The following is a 22,893-nucleotide window of genomic DNA, read 5'->3' on the forward strand; positions in this document are numbered from 1 at the left end:
TCCAGATTACCAGGATTGTGTGATGCCCCTAGGAAAGTCATCAGCTTCAGCACTTCCTTACTTCTCTGGATTCATGCTTTTGCCTCATTTTTTGGTCTCTACAGATTTCCTATTGCTTCCTTCAAGCAAGGTGACAACCATAAAGCATAAAATAAGCATGTTTATTTTACACTTTATCCACCAGAATTTCTAAATGTCTTGAAATGGAAGTATTTTTATGGTATCTAATTCAGTACGTACACTGAAACAAAAGTTGAGTAAGTTCACTTTCAATTTAATGATATTAACCTAAATTCAATGTTCATTCAACTTTATATATGCCCTAGATGTATAAATCTAGTAAACCTTTAAACTCACTTCCTACAGGAAATTTATTTTTCCTAAACTGATATATTTCATAGTTCTTCTCACTAATTGTATTAAATACTATAAAAAATAAAATATTATTTTACAAGTTAAACTGCACTTATATAAATGTCTCATAAGTTTATTAAAGGGAAATTAGAAAGTTAAAGCATTTCAAATATTCTCTTACCTGTTTAAGTGCTTGGGTTTTCTCTTGCTCTATTTTCCTCATAGTTTCCTTTTCAGCTTTGAGTGATGATGACGACACAGTTTTAACACACATAAAATCAAGAGTCATCCACTCATCCCTCTGTTAAAAAAAAAAAAAAGGCAGCCATTTCAATCTGAACTGATTAGAATTTAATAAACACTTGGTAATAAGGGCAGGGATTTTGGACGCAATCAAATCTGAATCAAGTCCTACACGCCTATATAACTTGAAGCAAGTTTCTTAATCTCTCTATTCTTTAGTCTCTCCTCTATAAAAAGGTATAAAATTCCTACCTTTCAGGATTGTTTTAAAGAGTAAGCAAGATAACAGATCTAAAGCATCCAACCAAGGCCTGGCACACAGCAATCAAACTTAGTTCCTGTTCACCTTTCTTCCTTCACCTGTGGCTAACAGTGGACAAATTACATTCTTCCTTAGGCAGATGAACTACAACCCAAAATTTGTGAACTATTCAACTGTTAAGTATTGTTAAGAAAATTAAGGCATGAGGTGAAGGGAAAGAAAAACTGTGATGGAACTCTACTCACTATGGAAGGGTCAGACAGAGATAACAGTATAAGGCTTCAGAGATATAAGGGGAAAGTGCCACTTCTTATCAACAATCAAAAGCATGAAAGACTCTAAAGAACAAGAATAGAGAGGAGTACTGACTTTCTCACAGCAGAAGGGAAAGGGGGTTCTAAACATTCAGCAAACAGCATTACTGCCAAAATTATTCATAAAGTATATTGTTTTCAAAGTCTAACTGTTCTCCTGAAGAAATTTTAATCATCTTTCATTTTCATATTCATTTATTCTCAAAAGTTGATACTTCTTTCTTTAAAATCAAGTGGTATGCTAGGTGTGGTGGCTCACATCTCTAATGCTAGCACTTTGAGAGGCTGAGGTGGGAGGACTGCTTGAGCTCAGGAGTTCGAGACCAGTCTAGGAACAAAGGGAGACCCCATCTCTACACAAAATAAAAAATTAGCCAGGAGTGGTGGCACACACTTGTGGACCCAGCTACCAGGGAGGTCGAGGTGGGAAGATTACTTGAGCCTGGGAGGTTGAGGTTGCAGAGAGCTCTGATTGTGCCACTGCAGCCCAGCCTGGGCAACAGAGTGAGACCCTGTCTCTAAAATAGGAAGGGAGAGAGGGAGACAGGGAAACAGGGAGACAGGGAAAGAGGGAGAGAGGGAGAGAGGGAGAGGGAAGGAAAGTTAAGGAAAGAGGAAAGTTAAGGAAAGGGGAAAGTTAAGGAAAGAGGAAAAGAAAAAGGAAAGGAAAGGAAAGGAAAGGAAAGGAAAGGAAAGGAAAGGAAAGGAAAGGAAAGGAAAGGAAAGGAAGGAAAGGAAAGCAGAAAAGGGAAAGGGAAAAGGAAAAGGGAAAGGGAATCAAGTGGCTTGCTTACCTTGATAATTTGGGTGTCATCTTTTTCTGACTTTTCATCTTTCACTTTCCAGGCCCTTTCCTTGTCAGGAGTCTGGGATGGAACAGCCTCAACCCACTCATCTTCAGAGCTCTAAGAACATTTAGCATGTAAGTGAAAATCTCAAATTTGCATACTTTGATATAAAAATTCTGTGCTGTTAAGTGGTAGAAATTCAACATCCTAGAAAAAAATTCTCACACTGTATTTCCCCTTTACAAAATGACATTGAAATTTAAAAGAGCCAGGTGTGGTGGCTCACACCTGTTATCTCAGCACTTTGAGAGGCTGAGGCAGGCGTTATTACTTGAGGTCAGGAGTACAAGACCAGCCTGGCCAACATGGTGAAACCCATCTCTACTAAAAATACAAAAAAGTTAGCCAAGCATGGTGGCGCATGCCTGTAATCCCAGATACTCAGGAGGCTGAGGCAGGAGAATCACCTGAACCCAGGAGGCGGAGGTTGCAGTGAGCTGAGATCATGCCACTGCACTCCAGCCTGGGCCACAGAGACTCCGTCTCAAAAAAAAAAAAAAAAAAAAAAGAAAAGAAATTTTAAAGAAAAAAAGCATATAAACCCACTAGTTTGAGTTAAACTCACAAAACACAACCAAATTATTTTTATTTTCTTATCCATTTATTATCAAGCCAAGAGAAGGCAAAAAAAACAAAAAAACAAAAACAAAAACAAAAAATGGGAACTGCCAAGTAGAGAACACACTTCAGCACAGAGCTTCAGAGACTACCAACATCAAATAGTTACTCACATCTCTGCTTCACTAGAACAGGGGAAACAACACCCAGGTAAATGAGTTTGCTGTTTGCCCCTAAGTTTCACATTTTGAGATTTCCCTTGATCTAAAACTGCAGATAACATTATCTTCTTCAACACCCTCCTGGAGCTTTATACCAATTCCCATATTCTCAGCAAATGATGTCTTCTCTTACCTCATCAAGAAAACTGGGGCCACCTTATCTTCCTACTCACTCCCAACACATTTATGGCTGTGCCTATCCTTATTTCCGGTTAACTCCTCCCATTTAAGGCAGATCCTGCTCTAAAGATTTTGATACCAACTCTTTCTGTTCCTCCAGGACCTTGCTCCATCCATTATCTTCTCCTCTCACAGCATCAAAGATCCCTAATGGCCTAGAAATATGCTCAAGCATTTCCCATCCTTTTTTTTTTTTAAGGAGGGAAGAGGGACCTTCCTTGACCCTATATATTCCTCCTCTAGCAGGAATTAATCTTCCAGCCTCCATTCTAAGATGAATTTCTTGAAAGAGTAGTCTACATGCACTGCCTTCACACTCTCACTGTCATACATTTTCTCAAAACCATACAATATATCTACTGTCCCCATTAATCTACTGAAACATCTCCAAACTCACCAATGGCTTCCACTGTGCCAAATTCAACAAAACATTTCAGTCTTCAGCTCTCTAGACCTCTCTGCTCAATACAACTCTGTTGATGACTCACTTTCCTGGCTTCCATGACACCTCTCAGCTCTCCCACTCTTTGTTTCTTCTCCATTTCCTTCATGAACTCTTCCTCCTTTGCTCAGCCCTTAAATATCCATGTTATTTGGGGTTCCATTCTTTGCCCATGAGATTTTTTAATCTCTAAACATTTCCTTTGGGTCGTTAAATCCATTCTGATGGCCTGAACTACAATCAATTGTGCTGATATCTTTCAAATTTGTCTAACCAAAGTTTCACTGACTAATCATCTACTGTAGTTGGAAGGCATGCTAAACTCAGTAAGAATAGAAAATAAAGCCATCATCTTCCTCTACAAAATCTACTCCTTCTTGTATATTATTGAACTGAGTTATCTGGAACAACCACCCACTTAACCAAGTCAGAAACTCAGGATCATGTTACCTCACACATTCAAGCCTACCATTTTCATTTCTAAAATATTTATCAAATATACCATACAGTGAATACATGATTACCACAGAAGCCTACCTCTATTCCTGGCCACTACTGATTAGTTCAAAGGTAGGCATCCGACCCGATTCATACCAACCTGAGCCATTCCTCAGGAATCTGAAATCAGGTCTGAATGGGCTTATCTAAAACTAAGAACCGGAAAGGCACTGGAAAAGGCCATTTCTGTCATGAGAAATAGAAATCAGCAAAAAATTTTTTTAAAACTACAACTCAGGGTAGGGGAAATGAAAAACGGCAAGAAAATTGCAAAAACCATTCACAATTCTAATTCCAGCTATTCTCGAAGCCTAGCTGCATTCCTGCATCTATATGCCCTATGAGAATTTTGTACTCTAATAATAAACCCTCCTTTTTGCAAAAGCCAGTTTAAATTTAGTTTCTGTTACCTGCAACCAAAATACCAAACCAATATTCTCTTCTTTGATCCTTAAAGTAGCAGCCCTAGATCAGATCTTATCTCTCATTTAGACAATTTATTCCAGGAGACCAAATTAGTCTTCTGGACTCCAGTCTTTCCTGCTCCCCTTCTTTCTCCAACCCCTCACCCCAAATACATTTGGAGTAATATAAAGGGAACATCTGACCACTGTACTTCTCTTCTAGGGTTTTCTAGCACAAAGACTGCTAGTTATTCCTCTTCTTTCCTACCAACAGAATCTCATTTTATTTGGAGAAGTAATATACTTCCCATGCTAGAAAGTGAAGCCTTATGATCAAGTGTCCATTTAGATGTAAACAAAAGTATTTTATGGATCTTTCTGGAAGTCAAGTTAAGAAAAAAAGAGCATCCTCTTTCCTGTTATCTGAACTAAGGGACAATATTGTAAGGATGATGGAAAAGCAAGACAACAGAAGCCTGGGTTCCAGAAGACCATACTAGCCCTAGACTTTCTACCTGACTTATTTCATACACGAGAAAAATGAACTTCTATTTTGTATAATCAATGGCTATTCTGAGATTTTCTAATAAATGCAGCTGAACCTAATTAGATGATACATTCCCTACTGAATAAAGTCAAAGCTCTTGTTTTACAAGGCCCTATCAATTCTTACAGTTTCATCTCCATTCACCCCCTCCTCTTGTTTTATAATTTAGTACTATCGAATTGCTTATAGTTATATTTACATACATACACACATACTCACACTCATATTATTTCACACTTCCATGTCTCTGCTCTCACAATTCCTTATGCATGAAATGTCAAGCACACCTTTATTTGCCTAATGCTTACTAATCTATCTAGTCTCAATTCAAGCATCATTTTGTCAACAAGTTAGCCAATGAAATCCCTCTTAATACCCTGTACTACCACAGCATCATGTTGGATGGCATGCTAAACTCAGTAACAATAGAAAACAAAGCCATCATCATCTTCTACAAAATCTACTACAAAATCACATTATTAACATTGTGTATCTATTTATCCAATTAGGAAATGAGTTTCCTAAAGGTTTAAAAAAAATGTTTTTATATTCTCCATGTCTAGAACAGTGTCTGGCAAATAATAAGCATTTGATAAATGCAAGCTGAAATGAACTGAAATGTCTTTTTCTACTCTTTCAATAGCACCAGTCAGAAACTTTAAGCAGCAACCTATACTCATTTTCATAATTATACACTCACTCACCTTACCACTTCAGCAAAATTAATGCTCCCCATGCTATGACTTCAGTTCTCTTGCTAATTTTAGCTTCTATCTCCATTTTACCTTGAACTCATTAACAATCAAGTTTAATACGCCTCCTGACCTAACACAGCCTTCAGGGCTCTCCTTCTCTTGTGCAGCCTTCAGAATTAACCACACCCCTAATTCTATCTAGTGGTCCAAACCTAGAAGGTGGAACTAAGACAGGAAAGTGCTACCAGCAAAAATCAAGGGACCCTGAGGACTTCTGCTTCTGTCCATGACAAAGTAAATGGCATCAGACTAGAAATATATACAAATTGGAATAAAAATGAACACTACAATCTCTACAGCTTTTTGTCTAAAGGCACATTCTAGACTGTGGCATAGTGGGGTAACCCAAGTAGAACATGAAAACATCACTGAGCCAAGGAAACAGAATTTGAACTTTGTGAAGGCTGAGACAAAGTACAGTTGGGAAGCTACACAGAGAGAGAGTGCCAGAAATCTACTTGAAGGACGCGTGGAGTCTTTAAAGAAAGACTAAGCTGAACATGCTGAAGATGAGAGTCCACAAGGTCAGGCAAAGAAAAATTATCATGGAGAAAGCAATTACCAAAGAGCTGTAAGCAGAACAATCCCCAGAGCTCACAAAGGGCTTGAAGACATTCTAGTTCCTACCATCCAGAATAAAGAAACCTCGCTGAACATCCATGACAATCAGCAGAGAACCCACAAGAGTCATGCCTTAGTAGAAAGGTTAAACCGGCTCTAGAGTAAAGCTATTCTAGATGCATATGAACAAAACTTAAAAACAAGCCTTGAAAAGGATTAAGCTAATTCACAAGTAATTAACTGTCTGCCAAAAGAAAACTCAATACCCTCTAAAGAGGTCAACAAAATCCAGCAGTCACAATATAACTTTCATAAGGTTCAGCATCCAATTAAAAGTTACTAGATATTCAAAGAAGCAAGCAAATGTGACCCAAATTCAAGAGAAAAATCATTCTCTTGAAATGACTGAAGAGATAATTGAAACAGAACAGGAAAAAACAAGAGAGAATAAAATAGCAAACAAAGACTTTAACACAGCTATCATAAATATGTTCAGGAAAGGGAAAATGTAAACATAATGAGGAGATAAACTGAAAAACATTAAAAAGATCCAAACGAAACTTCTAATGACAAAAAAGGATAAAATAAAATAACAGTACCTGAAATGAAAATGTCACTGGATAGTGATAACAGTAAGCTAGACACAGCAAAAGAAAAGGCCAATGGGCCAGGCACGGTGGCTCACGCCTGTAATCCCAGCACTCTGGGAGGCTGAGGCAGGCAGATCACGAGATCAGAAGATAGAGACCATCCTGGTCAACATGGTGAAACCCCGTCTCTACTAAAAATACAAAAAATTAGCTGGGCGTGGTGGCGTGCACCTGTAATCCCAGCTACTTGGGAGGCTGAGGGATGAGAATCACTTCAACCCAGGATGTGGAGATTGCAGTGAGCTGAGATTGCGCCACTATACTCCAGCCTGGCAACAGAGCGGGACTCTATCTCAAAAAACAAACAAACAAACAAACAAACAAAAAAGGCCCAGTGACCCTGAAGCTCATGACATAGCAATAAAATACACCCAACCCAAAGCATAGAAAGGAAAAAGGCTAAAAAGAAAGTGAACACAGGCTCATCAACCTGTGAGACATTATTTTAAGGAGACTACCAAAATGAGAGGGAACAGAAAAAAACACTTTGAAAAAAATAGCCTGAAAGTTTCACATTTGATGGAAACTGTAAACTCACAAATCAAAGCAGCCTGTTGACATCCTGACCCCCAAGACGATGACAGTAGGAGGTAAGGCCTTTGGGAGATGACTGGGAATGGGATTAGTGCCCTTATAAAACATAGCCCAAGAGCACTTCCTTCTGCCATATGAGGTTAGACTGAGAAGACAGCCATCTATGGGGAACTGAACCCTCAACAGACACAAAATCTGCCAGCACCTTGATCTTAGACTTTCTAGCCGCCCAAACTGTCAGACGTAAGTTTCTGTCACTTATAATCCACCCAGTTTGTTTTGGAATAGCAGCGCAAATGAACTAAAACAGCAGAATAAACACAAAGAAATCAACATCAAGACATATCACAATTGAGTCACTAAAAAATAATGATTAAAAAAAAGCCCTAAAAGCATCCAGAATAAAAAGGTATATTATATACAGAGAAAAAAAGATTAAAATGACTACAGAATTCTCAATATGCACAAAGCAAACCAGAAGACAATGGGATGACACTTTACAGTGCAAAAACAAAACAAAACAAAACAAAAAGACAACACTATAAACTCAAAATTCTGTGTCTAGCAAAGTATCTGAAAAATGAAGATTGCTAGTAAGAACTTCTGAGTTTGTGGTAAAAGAAAAAAATAAAGAATGAAGATGAAAGGTAAAAGAAAAAAATAAAGAATGAAGATGAAATAAAAGAAATCTTCAAACAAAAGCTGAGAGAATTCAATGTCTGCAAATCTATACTATAATACACATTAATGGAAGTTCTACAGACAAAAGGAAAATGGTATTAGACAGAAATTCAGACCTACATAAAATAATAAAGAATATCAGAGATGATAAATCTGTGGGTAAATATGAAAGACTTTTTTCACATGTGTAACTTATTTAAAAGATAACTGACTAAAGTAAAAATAAAAAGAATGACATTGAAAATTATAAACAATGTGAGTTTACAACAAATGTAGAAGTAAAATATATGACAACAATAGCAAAAAATATGGTAGGAGAAAATGGAATATATTTTGGAGAAAGTCTAATTATAAAAGTAAAATTATATATTATTTGAAAGTCGAGTATGGTAAGTTAAAATATGCATGAGACTTAAAGCAGTCGTTAAAAATAAATAAGCTATACCTAATAAGCCTATAGCAGAGATGAAATAGAATGCTAAAAAACACTTAATCCAAAAGAAGGCAGGAAAAGGAAGGAACAAAGGAAAAAAGAACAAACAAAAAATAGATATGGAATAACAAGATGGTAGACTTAAACTCATCCATATCAATTATTACATTAAACATAAATAATCCAAACCAGTACTATTCAACAGAATTTTTCTATACCTATACTGTCCAATATAGTAGCCACATATATTTGGCTGATATAATTTTAATGAATTTTAATTAAAACCTTAAAAGCCATATACAGCTACCAGATTAGAGAGCACAAAAAACACCTAATTGAAAAGTAAGAGCTGTGAGCCGAGACTGCACCACTGCACTTCAGCCTGGGTGACAATGTGAGACTCCATCTCAAAAAAAAATAAAAAAAAAAAGAGGCCAGGTGCAGTGGCTCACATTTGTAATCCCAGCAGTTTGGGAGTCCAAGGTGGGAGGACTGCTTAAGGCCAAGACTTTGAGACCAGCCTGGGCAACATGGCAAAACCATCTCTCTACAAAATATATATAGATCATAGGCTAAAATATAAAATGTCTCAAAAACGTTTTAAAAACTGAAATTAAACAAAGTATAACAAAATAATAATGAAATACAAAGTCAATAACCAAAAAAACCTAATAAAATCCACAAATACCTGGAAATGTTAAAACTCATATATACTTAAAACTCATATTCCGGACGTTGTAGTGCACCCCTGTAGTCCCAGCTTTCACCAGGCTGAGGTGGGAGGGTCACTTCAGCCTGAGGGGTTGAAGCTGCAGTGATCTACTGCACTCCAGCCTGAGCAACAAAGCAAGACTCTGTTAATCAATCAATAAAATAAAAAAGAAGAAATTGATAGGCTAGCTAAAAAAAGCAAGACCCAATTACACACTGCTTACAAGAAATACACTTTCAATATATAAAAAAGATACATTAAAACTAAAAGAATTTTGAAAAGACGATGAAAACACACAAAGAAAGAAAACTGAAGAGGCTTTATTAATATGAGACACAACGGACTTCAGACAAGAGTATTACCAAAGATAGAGGAAAACTTCATAACAATAGTCAGTTCGTCAAGGAGCCGTCTATGTACCTAATAAAGCTTCAAAATACGTAAGGCAAAAACTGACAAAACTAAAAGCAGAAATAGGTAAAATCCACAAAACAATTAAGAGATTTCAATACTATTTTCTCAGTAACTGAGTGAACAGGTGAACAGAAAATCATTAACACTAAACTTACTAGTATAAATCAACTTTCCCTAATTGACATTTATAAAACACTATTCCTAACAACGGCAGAATACATACTCATTTGAAACACATATGGAATTTTCACCAAGAAAGATAATAGGCTAGAAAATAAAACGTCTCAAAAACTTTTCAAAAACTGAAATTATACAGAGTATAATAAAATAATTAAATTCAAAGTCAATAACCCAAAAGAAGACTAGTAAAATCAAATATCTGGAAGTTTAAAAACTCATATATATCCATGAATAAGAAAAAGTGAAGTAAAAAATATTTTGGATGGAACAGCAATGAAAATATAACATCAAAGTTACATAGAGATACAACAATGCTAAGAGAAAAATTCATAAAATAAACACACATTAGAAAAGAAGATTTCGAATTAATGGCGATGCATTCATCTTAGAAAGTTAGAAAAAAAAGAGCAAATTAAACACAAAATGAGTATTCACAAAGAATAAATACAGTTTAAATCAATGAAATAGAAAACACAACCAGAGAAAATTCAAGGAAAACTAAGAGGCAATAAATAAAGATTAATAGAACTGATAGGCATCAAGATAGACTGACGGAGGAAACAAAGAGAAAATAGAAATTACCAAAATCAGTAATGAAACAGGGGATGTCCCTGTGGATTCCGTAAACATTAAAAGAACAAAGGAAATATTACAAACAACTTTATGACAATAAGTTCGACAATTTCTATGGAATAAATTCCCAGAAAAACCGAAATTACTAAAACTAACTCAAGAATAAATAGAAAACATTTAACACACCTATTAAAGGAATTAACTCTGTGGTTAAACCCATTCCACAAAGAAACTCCAGGACCAAACAGTTTCACTGGCAAATTTTAACACTTACAGATGCAAAAAAAAGCACTTACCGAATTCAATATTCATTCAAGATACAAACTCTCAGAAAACTAGAAATAGAATGGCATTTCCTTAATCTGAAAGGGCATACATGAAAGTCCCACAGCAGACATCATGCTTAAATGTAAAAACCTGAATTCTTTCCACCTAAGATAAGGAACAAGGCAATCATGTCCACTCTCACCACTTCCATTCAACACTATTTTTAAGTCCTAGCTACTGAAATAAGGCAACAAAAATTAACAAATAAAACAGGCACAGAGACTGAAAAGAAAAAAGTAAAAATCTTCTTCACATATGACATACCATTTACCTAGAAATCCTAAGAAATCTAAAAAAGCTGCTAACACTAGTATTAGTAATATTAACAAGGTGACAAGATGCAAGGTAAATACATCAAAAGCAGTTTTTTTCATTTTTCTTTTTTTTCTGACCCTAACGTTTCAAAATCACTTCTATAATTATATACTAGCTGTAAACACATTCATTTTAAAATTCCATTTACAATAGCACTTCCAGAAAACAAAATGGAAAAAAATATAACAAACGAAAAGTAAGACCTCTACACTAAAAATTTCAGAACATTGTGAGAAAAATCAAAGAAGACATAAATGGATAGAGAGATGTACCATGTGCATAATGGACTGAAAGAATATTTTAACATATCTATCTCCCAAAATTCCTTCCAATAGGGAAAATTCAGCCTTTTCAACAAATGATGCTAGAAAAACTGGAAATCCATGTGGGAAAAAAACTGACACTACATAACATAAATAAAAAATATTAATGGATTATAAATAAGCAAAAAAGCCAAAGCTATAAAACTTCCAGGGAAAAAAAAATAGGAGGCCAAGCATGGTGGTTCACACCTGTAATCCCAGCACTTTGGAAGGCTGAGGCAGGAGATCACTAGAGCCCAGGATTTCGAGACCAGCCTTGGCAACATCATAAGACTCTATGTCTACAAAAACAACTTTCGTACTACATCTGTAGTCTTAGCTAATTGGGCTGCTAATGCAGCAGGACTGCTTGAGCCCATGAGTTTGAGGCTCCAGTGAGCCATGATGGGGCCACTGCACTCCAATCTGTGCAACACAGTGAGGCTCTATCTTTAAAATAAAAAAAAAAACAAAAAAAAAATTTAATAATAGCATAAACACAGGAGAAATCACAATCTTCAGGTGTGCAAAAATTAGGATACCAGAAGCACTAAGAAAAAATGATGAAAAACAAAAAAGAAAATATTTAATAAATCAGATTTCATAAAGGAAGACATAGAATGCCCTATGGGGACTTAAAATGATGCTCTGCATCCTTGTTCTTCAGGGAAATACCACACGATATAACACACAGTAGAATAGCTAAAAATTACTAAGACTGACAATACCAAGTACTAGCAAGGATGTGGAATTCCTCGGTGACTCCTAGTGCTAAAACTGGCCTCAGAGCAAACAGATGGGTGGCGGGGGAGGGGCAACTGGGGTAGCTAAGGGAGTGTTTGCACCACCTCTCCCCCAACCCCAGGCTGCACAACGTGAGGCTCCAAAAGAGACCCTGTCCTTCTGCTTGAGAGGAGACAGAAGAGTAAAGAGAGGACTCCATCTTGCATCTTAGATACCAGCTCAGCAATAGCTGGCATCCACTAAAGAGACCTTAGGCCCTGAATAACCAGCACCAATAACCAAGTACTACATTGTGGCCTTCACTGTGAACATGAGACTTGCTGGATTCAGGTGAGACTCAGCACATTCCCAGCTGTGATGGCTATGGGGAGAGCCTCCTTTTGCTTGAGAAAAGTAAAGGGGGCTTTGTCTTGCACCTTAGGTACCAGCTCAGCCATAAAGTAGTAGAACACCAAGAGGGATCTTGGGGTCCCCAGCTCCAGTCCTTGGTTCTTGGATGGCATTTCTGGATCTGCCCAGGGAGGACCCACTGCCCTAAAGGCTGAGTCCCAGGCCAGGCAGCTGACTGAAGAGTTCTCGGGCCTTAAGGGAACATCAGTGGTAGCCTGCCAGTACTACCTGTGGGTCTATGGCGATGGCTACGCCCTCTGCCTGTGAAAAGGGGAGGGAAGAGTGGGAAGAACTGCCATTCATGCGTTGAATGACAGCTCAGCTACAGTTTAACGGAACACCAGGCACACTTCTAAGGTTTTTGACGCCAGTACCTGGGTCCCTGATGGCACCTCTGGACCCACGTCAGGCCTGGGGGAACTTGCCACCCTGAAGGGAAAGACACAGGCCTACCTGGCTTCACCACCTGCTCATTGCAGAGCCTCAGGGCCTTGAGTGAACATAGGCTGTAGCCAGGTAATTGTTATAGCAGGCCTTGGGCAAGATCCAGTGCTGTGCTTAGCAATAATTCCCAAATTACATCCCTATCCTCTTAACCTTTCTCTGAAATTGAAGATCAACATTTCCAATATTTCCTGGACATCTCCAAGTAGATTAAGTTTTCTTGTATTTTAAGTTCCCATAAGTTATACATTCAAACACAATGTTCTCAAATAGCTGCTTTGATTAATTTTAGTACATACTTACCGATGAGCTATCAGATGACTCATTGTTTTTTTCATATTTCTGTTTTTTGCTCTTTTTTTTCTTCTCTTTCTTTGCTTTTTTTGAATGCTTGTTTTTCTTTTTTTTCTTCACAGAATGTTCCTACAATCATTTTGAACAGGCAAGAAAAGAATTTAATTTCATCTTAATTAAGGATGTATTTTGAGAGAAAAAAATCGACATTCTAAAAAACTTTAAATCTTTGATGAAATAAGACCAAGAATATGTCTAAATAAATAAAATATTTCAGGAAATCTTAACACACCTTCTATAATATATGCACTATCAATAAATCATATAACTGAGACTTCTTACCAAAAAAATACTGGGAAAATTTTAGCTTTATTTGTAGATTTATGTGACAAATATAATCAAATAAACACATATATACACAAACATGTATACATATGCATCTATATACACACAAACACATATACATATAATATCCCTCCATTGGTCCCCCCAAAATTTTATACAAGACTATTAGGCCATAAAAAATAGAACAAGATAGCACAAATTAAAATTATAGGAAGAGGCGAGGGGAAGGAGCAGGGATAGGGAAAGGGAAGATGTTGATCAAAGGGTACAAAGTTTTCATGACACTAGAAATAAGTTTTAGTGATCTATTACTGATGACCACAGTTAATAATAATGTATTGTCTATTTCAAAACCATTGAAGAATAGACTTTTAATGTTCTCACTACAAAAAAATAAGTTGATGAGGTGATGGATGTGTTCATTAGCTTGACTGAATCTTTCTATAATGTATACATAGATCAAACCATCACATGTACCCCATAAATTTACACAATTATTTGTCAATTAAAAATAATTTTTAAAAAAAGTATAGGAAAACAGGCTTCAGACCTAAAAAAAAAGATAAAATAAATACATAAAGCTTACAATGCATAAATTTTTAGGCCTATAAGCTTGCTATAGTGGGCCAGAAATTTGAAGCTAAGTCTTCTACTAGCCAACTCAAACAACAAATTTTGAATCATAATGTCCAAAATATTACAATATCTTCCTTCTGCCAAAGAAATGAAACTATTCAGCAACACCAACTATGTGACTGATATTCTGTAACTCGTGAAAACATTCTATAAAATTATTCCTCCAATATTAACTTGAATAAGTGCAAAAAAGGACAGATACCCTTACATCAAGTAAACCTGTTAGTATTCACCTGTGAGAATTGTTCGATTCGCTCATTCACATCAGGTAGCATCCATGTATCCTCACCCCGAAGTCGCTTAAGTTCTTTACGCCTTTCTTCTTTTTCAAAATTGGCTTTGGCCTACAACCAAACAAACAAAAAAAAAGACAAACTGGCAATTGATCCAACTGCTTTTCACAAAAAAAGGAAAACAAAAACCTCTGTCATTTTTATATAAAAACATTCACTCATGAATGAATGTTTATTCCTTGCCAGGAATTTGCTTCTCCAGTGTGAAAAAAACATTAAAAAACAAAACAAAGCAAAAATCTCTCCTTCTGCATTTCCAATCTCCAGTGATTTGAGTTACCAAGCAGAGAGAATCGAGGGACTGAGTTCATGTCCTCCCCTCTCTCTAAGCTCCCTACCTCAATATGACTTGGAATCCCTTTTCCCTTCACCATTCCCATGCCTTACACTTGCACTTTTGCAACAGTTAGACCTCCATGCCTTCAATATGCAATGCCTGTACCCCAATACTCAGCCCCCAAAATGCTTTAGGAAGAATCATCTTTGTAGGAAAAAAAGATCATACTGGTAATTTTTATTCATTCTTCAATGACAGTCAAACAAAGCAAGTTTTTCCTAGGAAATCATTCCTACCCTCTCTCTCTTTCCCTGTAATTCCAAAGCTGAGTTTGATGCTTTTCAAATTATATGCATATCTCTACTATAAGATTTATCTCAGCTTACGAACCTTACTCCCTCCAAAACCTGCTTGAAATACCAAAAAGGATGACTTATAAATACATATGTGTGTGTATATATATGTGTGTGTGTGTATATATATACACACATTACATATGTTGAAATTAGGAAACAAGACCAACATTTTACTTATCCAAGATTAATCGCCCATTCTTCCGCTTTAAAATCTGGCTGTAGTCATTTTCTCTTTAGAGTCTCCTCTCCCTCTTCTCTGCTGGCTCCTTCTCATTTGCATTTAAACTGGTTTAAAACTCTTCCAACTTAAATTAAAAAAAAAAAAAAAGAAAAAAAACCCTCACTGAACTCTCTTGCTCTCCAACTACAACTTTTCTCTTTCATTGCCACATTTCTTACATATTGAATAGATTGTCAGATAATTCAGTAGTTTACTTTCTCCATTCTTTGTATGTTACCTCTAAGTATCTGAAGTTTAGAGAGATACAATGTTTCGCGATCTTTTGTGAGAGGCTAAATATACTGAGATTCGTGTTAACTTTTGTTTGGATTGGTAAGAGCTTACAGTAAGTCTGGAATTGATACTAATAGAGACAGGAGAAGGAAATGTCAAACTGAGTCTATTCAAGTGTGACTTGTATGTGTTCCTGAAAAAGGAAAATTTCATTTCAGATACAGTAGTAGCAATGACTGAGGCTGCGAGACATGCTGGCAGAGTCCTTAACAGCCGCAGGGGACCTATAAAGTGCGCAGTCCGAATGATAGAAATATAAAGAATGGATAACTTAAAAGGTAAAGAAAGTTGGGGGAAAAAAGATCTCCCTGAAAAGAGAATGAGCATCCAGCACCTGCCAGAACATCTAAAAAACCGGTAGCTACAAAAGGGTTTACCGGCATTGCAAAGGGAGACCTCACCAAAATTAAGGTGAGATTCCGTACTGACGAGGTGAGGGAAGGGGTGGGTGGGCTAGCTTAAGGGAACCCTCAACTCCCACAACGCTAAATAACTGCAAAGGCCTCAAAACAGAGGTACCTGGCGCAACACCTCGGCTCTGGCATTCCGGGTCTGTTCTTTCCGCTCTTCGATACTCTTCGCACTTTCAAATCTACCACTAGCAGCCGCCATACTTGTTGCCATCGTAAAGCTAAGAAGCCGTAGGGAAATTCTAGTTTACGACGGTCGTAATTTAATAAACAAACCGGGACTTCCGGACCCGAGGAAGGAGGAGCACTGCTCCACCAACGGGGCATGCGCACATCTGGGGGCGCTTAGGGTTAGCATTACTGCTCCCCAGGTTTTAAAGACCCGAAGAATCGTGGAGGGTTTAATTCTTTCGGGTGTTGGGTTCGACTGTGAGCAGGATTAATACCCGAATACATTTATTATGTACTTTGCACTATATTAACAGCTTTCTCACCGATTTCGTCTTTAAATCGCCTAAGTTGCAAACTCCTGGAAGTTGAGTTGGTACCTCCCCAAAGTTTTCTGTCGAAGTACCCTTTGTCGCCAAAGCATCGTTTCCCTGTGCTGGAGGAATGGAATGAAGGGAGGCTGCCAGAAACGTAGTGGAAGCGGGCAGGAAGGGCAGAATTGCTTTGAAGATTCAGTGTTTTGTTTTCGTGGGTTTTATTTAATGTATGAAACACTCATGAATTTTGCATTGCAGTTCACAATTTATCCGTGCTTACTTAAGTTGTTAGAAGTTTACATTATATTTTTTTCTCTGACCTGATATTATTTGCTCATACGTATCCATCCAAGCATTTTTCATTACGATGGGCAAGTATTTATTTGTGTGGGGATTTCTTTGTTTTGTTTTACGGATGTATCGCCCAAACAAAACTTCTAAGTTCAGAAGAATAAGGCATCCTAAAGTGATGAAATGCTTTGAGAATAAGACACTAAGCTTGGCCGGGCGTGGTGGCTCACACCTGTAATCCCAGCACTTTGGGAGGCCACGGCGGGCGGATCACCTAAGGTCGGGAGTTCGAGACCAACCTGACCAACATGGTGAAACCCCCTTCTCTACTAAAAATATAAAAATTAGCTGGGTCTGGTGGCGGGCGCCCGTAATCCCAGCTACTAGGGAGGCTGAGGCAGGAGAATCGTTAGAACCCAGGAGGCGGAGGTTGCGGTGAACCCAGATGGTGCCATTGCACCCCAGCCTGGGCAAAAAGAGCAAAACTCCGTCTCCAAAAAAAAAAAAAAAAAAGACACTAAGCTTACATTTATAATTATAAAGAAGAGGGCTGGGGAATTAGTTATAAACGGTACCTTAAAGACGCTAAAAATAGGTAACATAAGCCAGGTTAAGGTGAATACTCTTTCTCTTCAGGTTTCATAAAATTTAATGTGTATTTGCAAGAAGCTTTCCAAGAGTTTCTACATTCACTACCATTCTATGACAGTCTGAATCTTGAGCACACAATGCTTACTTGTTTGATATGCAATGGAAAGTATTCATTTTATTTTCAAATGTGATTTACTAATTGATCTTGTAATATTTAATCAACTGACTACATTAACTGATTTTTGTCATAACTAGCATCAACGTCTTTTCAGATTCTCTTGGAATGTAGAAAAACCATCCATTTCACTGTTTTGCATCAATTCAATAAAAATAAACTGATTATATTAGAAACGTGTGTTTTAATCAGTTCAGGCTGCTATAACAAAAATATTATAGAATGGATGGCTTATAAATAACAAACAAGTAATTCTCACAGTTCCAGAGGCTGGAAAATATCAAGGTGTTGGGCAATTTGCTGTCTGGTGAGGGTATGTCCTGGTTCCTAGAGGGCAGTACTTTTGCTGTGTCTCATGGCGGAAAGGGAGAGGGATCTCTCTAGAACTTCTTTTTATAGGAATTCATGAGGGTGCCGCCCTCATGACCTAATCACCTCCCAGAGTCCCTACTTCCATATACCAACACATTGGGAATTAGGTTTCAACCTAAGAATTTTGGGGAAACAAGCATTCAGTCTAGAGCAACGTGCAGAGTTATATGAAGAAAACTTTAAAATTTTGCATAAGCTCCCCAAAAAGACTAGAACAAATGGAGAGGTATGCTATGTGCTTAAAGAAGACAACATCATAAAAAATCATTTCTCTATAAATTAATTTGTAAATATGCAGTACAAATAAAATTGCCCCCAAAAAATGTTGGGGTTAGAGAGGGGAACTAGATATGTTAAAATAGAAAAAAAAAAGAAAAGAAAGAAAAAGCAGGTTATTTTAGCTAGTTTTGCATTTGGCCCCACCTAATGCAAATCCAGTCACATGGCTTAATCAAATAAAGGGTAACGTAACAAGGAGCCTAAAGTAGCTGGTCCAGGTTTGGTGCAATTGCTGAAGGAGCCAAATTGTTTCTCCTTTTCTGCTTTGTTGCAGTCTGTGACTTAAGTCTATGTTGTCACAAGCAGAGTATCACGTTCTTTCACATCTGTTCATGGCATCTGATAAACAAGAATAAAGAGGAAGGACAAAGGGTAAACAGTGAATCCTAGCTAAGCTGGCTTCATTTTTTATTAGAAAAATGATGGCTTTTCCTAAAACCTAGTTCAGTTTCTTTCATTTAAATCTTATGATCCAGAAATAGGTCAGATGATCACAATTAACTACAAAAGTTTCATGAAGATTGCAGGATAGTTGTGTTATAGAATGTCACTCAACTTGGTTTGTCGGAGGTTCTTTTGTGATTAAATTCAAGTTAGGCCTCTTAAGCAGGACTATCACAGAAGTGAGGTGGTCTTACTTCATCCTGTTGGCTAGTTCATAATTTCTATTTGTTCCATTACTGGTGGTGTTAATTCTGATTGTTTAAATGAAGTGGCATTTGCCGAACTTCTCTGCTGTAAAGTACTTCTTTTCCTTCTATAATTAATAAGTATTTTGTGAAGTTGGTTCTTTGAAACTATGTAAATTATGTACCAAATTTTCAAGTTATTTATTTTTATATAATATGGATTCATGATTTCTCAGTGGATTCCTGTTTTTGTTCAGTGGCATAAAAATTAGTTATCAGTATTTATTTTGATCCTCAAATTGGTCCAGGTTAGGCCAGTGAGAGCCCTTTCAGGTTGGTTTCTGTGTCCTTTATGCATGTACCCACATTCTTTATATATATATACACACACTCTATATATATATACTTTATATATATATACACTATATATACTTTATATATATACTATATATATACTTTATATATGTATACTTTATATACACACACACACACACACACACACACACACACTTTAAGTTCTGGGGTACATGTGCAGAACATGCTGGTTTGTTACATAGGAATACACCTGCCATGGTGGTATGCTGCACCCATCAACCCATCATCTACATTAGGCATTTCTCCTAATGCTATCCCTCCCCTAGCCCCCTACCCCCCAACAGGCCCTGGTGTGTGATGTTCCCTTCCCTGTGTCCATGTGTTCTCATGGTTCAACTCCCAGTTATGAGTGAGAACATGCAGTGTTTGGTTTTTTGTTCTTGTGTTAGTTTGCTGAGAATGATGGTTTCCAGCTTCATCCATGTCCCTCCAAAGGACATGAACTCATCCTTTTTTATGGCTGTGTAGTATTTCATGGTGTATGTGTGCCACATTTTCTTAATCCAGTCTATCATTGATGGGCATTTGGGTTGGTTCCAAGTCTTTGCTATTGTGAACAGTGTAGCAATAAACATACGTGTGCATGTGTCTTTATAGTAGAATTATTTATAATCCTTTGGTTATATACCCAGTAATGATATTGCTGGGACAAATGATATTTCTGGTTCTAGATCCTTGAGGAATCGCCACACTGTCTTCCACAATGGTTGAGCTAATTTACACTCCCACCAACAGTGTAAACTTATTCCTATTTCTTTACATCCTCTCCAGCATCTGTTGTCTCCTGGCTTTTTAATGATCCCTATTCTAATTGGAGTGAGATGGTATCTCATTGTGGTTTTATTGGCATTTCTCTAATGAGCAGTGAAGATGAGCTTTTTTTCATATGTTTGTTGGCTGCATAAATGTCTTCTTTTCAGAAGTGTCTGTTCATATCCTTTGCCCACTTTGTGGTGGGGTTGTTTTTTTCTTGTAAATTTGCTTAAGTTCTTTGCAGATTCTGGATATTAGCCCTTTGCCAAATGGATAGATTGCAAAAATTTTCTCCCATTCTCTAGGCTGCCTGTTCACTCTGGTGATAGTTTCTTTTGTTGTACAGAAGCTCTTTAATTAGATCTGATTTGTCTATTTTAGCTTTTGTTGCCATTGCTTTCGGTGTTTTATTCATGAGGTCTTTGCCCAAGCCTATGTCCAGAATGGTATTGCCTAGGTTTTCTTCTAGGTTTTTTATGGTTTTAGGTCTTATGTTTAAGTCTTCAATTCATCTTGAATTAATTTTTTTATACGGTGTAACAAAGGGATCCAGTTTCAGTTTTCTGCATATGGCTAGCCAGTTTTCCCAACACCATTTATTTATTTATTTATTTTTTATTATACTTTAAGTTCTAGGGTACATGTGCACAACATGCAAGTTTGTTACATATGTATATGTGTGCCATGTTGGTGTGCTGCACCCATTAACTCATCATTTATATTAGGTATATCTCCTAATGCTATCCCTACCCGCTCCCCCAACCCCACGATAGGCCCCGGTGTGTAATGTTCCCCTTCCTGTGTCCAAGTGATCTCATTGTTCAATTTCCACCTATAAGTGAGAACATGCGGTGTTTGATTTTTCTGCCCTTACAATAGTTTGCTGAGAAAGATGGTTTCCAGCTTCATCCATGTCCCTCCAAAGGACATGAACTCATCCTTTTTTATGGCTACATAGTATTCCATGGTGTATATGTGCCACATTTTCTTAATCCAGTCTATCATTGATGGACATTTGGGTTGGTTCCAAGTCTTTGCTATTGTGAATGGTGCCGCAGTAAACATACCTGTGCATGTGTCTTTATAGCAGCATGATTTATAATCCTTTGGGTATATACCCAGTAATGGGATGGCTGGGTCAAATGATATTTCTAGTTCTAGATCCTTGAGGAATTGCCACACTGTTTTCCACAATGGCTGAACTAGTTTACAATCCCACCAACAGTGTAAAAGTATTCCTATTTCTCCACATCCTCTCCAGCACTTGTTGTTTCCTGACTTTTTAATGATCTCCATTCTAACTGGTGTGAGATGGTATCTCATTGTGGTTTTGATTTGCATTTCTCTGATGGCCAGTGATGATGAGCATTTTTTCATGTGTCTATTGGCTGCATAAATGTCTTCTTTTGAGAAGTGTCTGTTCATATCCTTTGCCCACTTTTTAATGGGGTTGTTTGGTTTTTTTCTTGTAAATTTGTTTGAGTTCTTTGTAGATTCTGGATATTAGCCCTTTGTCAGATGGGTAGATTGCAAAAATTTTCTCCCATTCTGTAGGTTGCCCGTTCACTCTAATGGTAGTTTCTTTTGCTCTGCAGAAGCTCTTCAGTTTAATTAGATTCCATTTGTCAATTTTGGCTTTTGTTGCCATTGCTTTCAGTGTTTTAGACATGAAGTCCTTGCCCATGCCAATGTCTTGAATGGTATTGCCTAGGTTTTCTTCTAGGATTTTTATGGTTTTAGGTATAACATTTAAGTCTTTAATACATCTTGAATTAATTTTTGTATAAGGTGTAAGGAAGGGATCCAGTTTCAGCTTTCTACATATGGCTAGCGAGTTTTCCCAGCACCATTTATTAAATAGGGAATCCTTTCCCAATTTCTTGTTTTTGTCAGGTTTGTCAAAGATCAGATGGCTGTAGATGTGTGGTATTATTTCTCAGGACTCTATTCTGTTCCATTGGTCTATATCTCTGTTTTGGTACCAGTACCATGCTGTTTTGGTTACTGTAGCCTTGTAGTATAGTTTGAAGTCAGGTAGCATGATGCCTCCAGCTGCTTTGTTCTTTCGGCTTAGGATTGTCTTGGCAATGGGGGCTCTTTTTGGGTTCCATATGAACTGTAAAGTAGTTTTTTCCAATTCTGTGAAGAAAGTCATTGGTAGCTTGATGGGGATGGCATTGAATCTATAAATTGCCTTGGGCAGTATGGCCATTTTCACAATATTGATTCTTCCTATCCATGAGCATGGAATGTTTTTCCATTTGTTTGTGTCCTCTTTTATTTCTTTGAGCAGTGGTTTGTAGTTCTCCTTGAAGAGGTCCTTTACATCCCTTGTAAGTTGTATTGCTAGGTATTTTATTCTCTTTGAAGCAATTGTGAATGGGAGTTCACTCATGATTTGGCTCTCTGTTTGTCTGTTATTGGCATTTAAGACTGCTTGTGATTTTGTATCCTGAGACTTTGCTGATATTGCTTATCAGCTTAAGGAGATTTTGGACTGAGACAGTGGGATTTTCTAAATATACAATCATGTCATCTGCAAACAGGGATAATTTGACTTCCCCTTTTCCTAACCGAATACCCCTTATTTCTTTCTCCTGCCTGGTTGCCCTGGCCAGAACTTCCAACACTATGTTGAATAGGAGTGGTGAGAAAGGGCATCCCTGTCTTGTGCCAGTTTTCAAAGGGAATGCTTCCAGGTTTTGCCCATTCAGTATGATATTGGCTGTGGGTTTGTCATAAATAGCTCTTATTATTTTGAGATACATCCCATCAGTACCAAATTTATTGAGAGCTTTTAGCATGAAGGGGTGTTGAATTTTATTGAAGGCCTTTTCTGCATCTATTGAGATAATCATGTGGTTTTTGTCTTTGGTTCTGTTTATATGATGGACTACATTTATTGATTTGCATATGTTGAACCAGCCTTACA

At 37.2% G+C, this 22,893-nt stretch overlaps 1 protein-coding gene across 3 annotated transcripts in view; it reads right to left on the reverse strand.

Annotated features, from left to right (window-relative positions):
* Positions 1–16,243, reverse strand: part of CWF19L2 (CWF19 like cell cycle control factor 2) — a 122,486-nt gene extending 106,243 nt beyond the window's left edge. For 2 of the 3 annotated variants that reach the window (XM_038005260.2, XM_008020726.3), the window contains exons 1-5: positions 16,121–16,243; positions 14,395–14,505; positions 13,190–13,309; positions 1,968–2,078; positions 536–655 (exon numbers count right to left, since the gene is read on the reverse strand). In XM_038005260.2, the coding sequence (XP_037861188.2) occupies positions 536–655; positions 1,968–2,078; positions 13,190–13,309; positions 14,395–14,505; positions 16,121–16,225 (567 nt within the window). In that variant the 5' untranslated portion in view covers positions 16,226–16,243. Of the gene's footprint in view, positions 1–535; positions 656–1,967; positions 2,079–13,189; positions 13,310–14,394; positions 14,506–15,254; positions 15,393–16,120 lie in introns of all 3 variants that reach the window. The other variant, XM_008020729.3, reaches the window with a different exon arrangement.
* Between the last annotated feature and the right edge of the window lie 6,650 nt (positions 16,244–22,893).

The sequence above is a fragment of the Chlorocebus sabaeus genome, chromosome 1 (genome assembly GCF_047675955.1).
Source record: "Chlorocebus sabaeus isolate Y175 chromosome 1, mChlSab1.0.hap1, whole genome shotgun sequence".
Classification (NCBI taxonomy): Eukaryota; Metazoa; Chordata; class Mammalia; order Primates; family Cercopithecidae; genus Chlorocebus; species Chlorocebus sabaeus.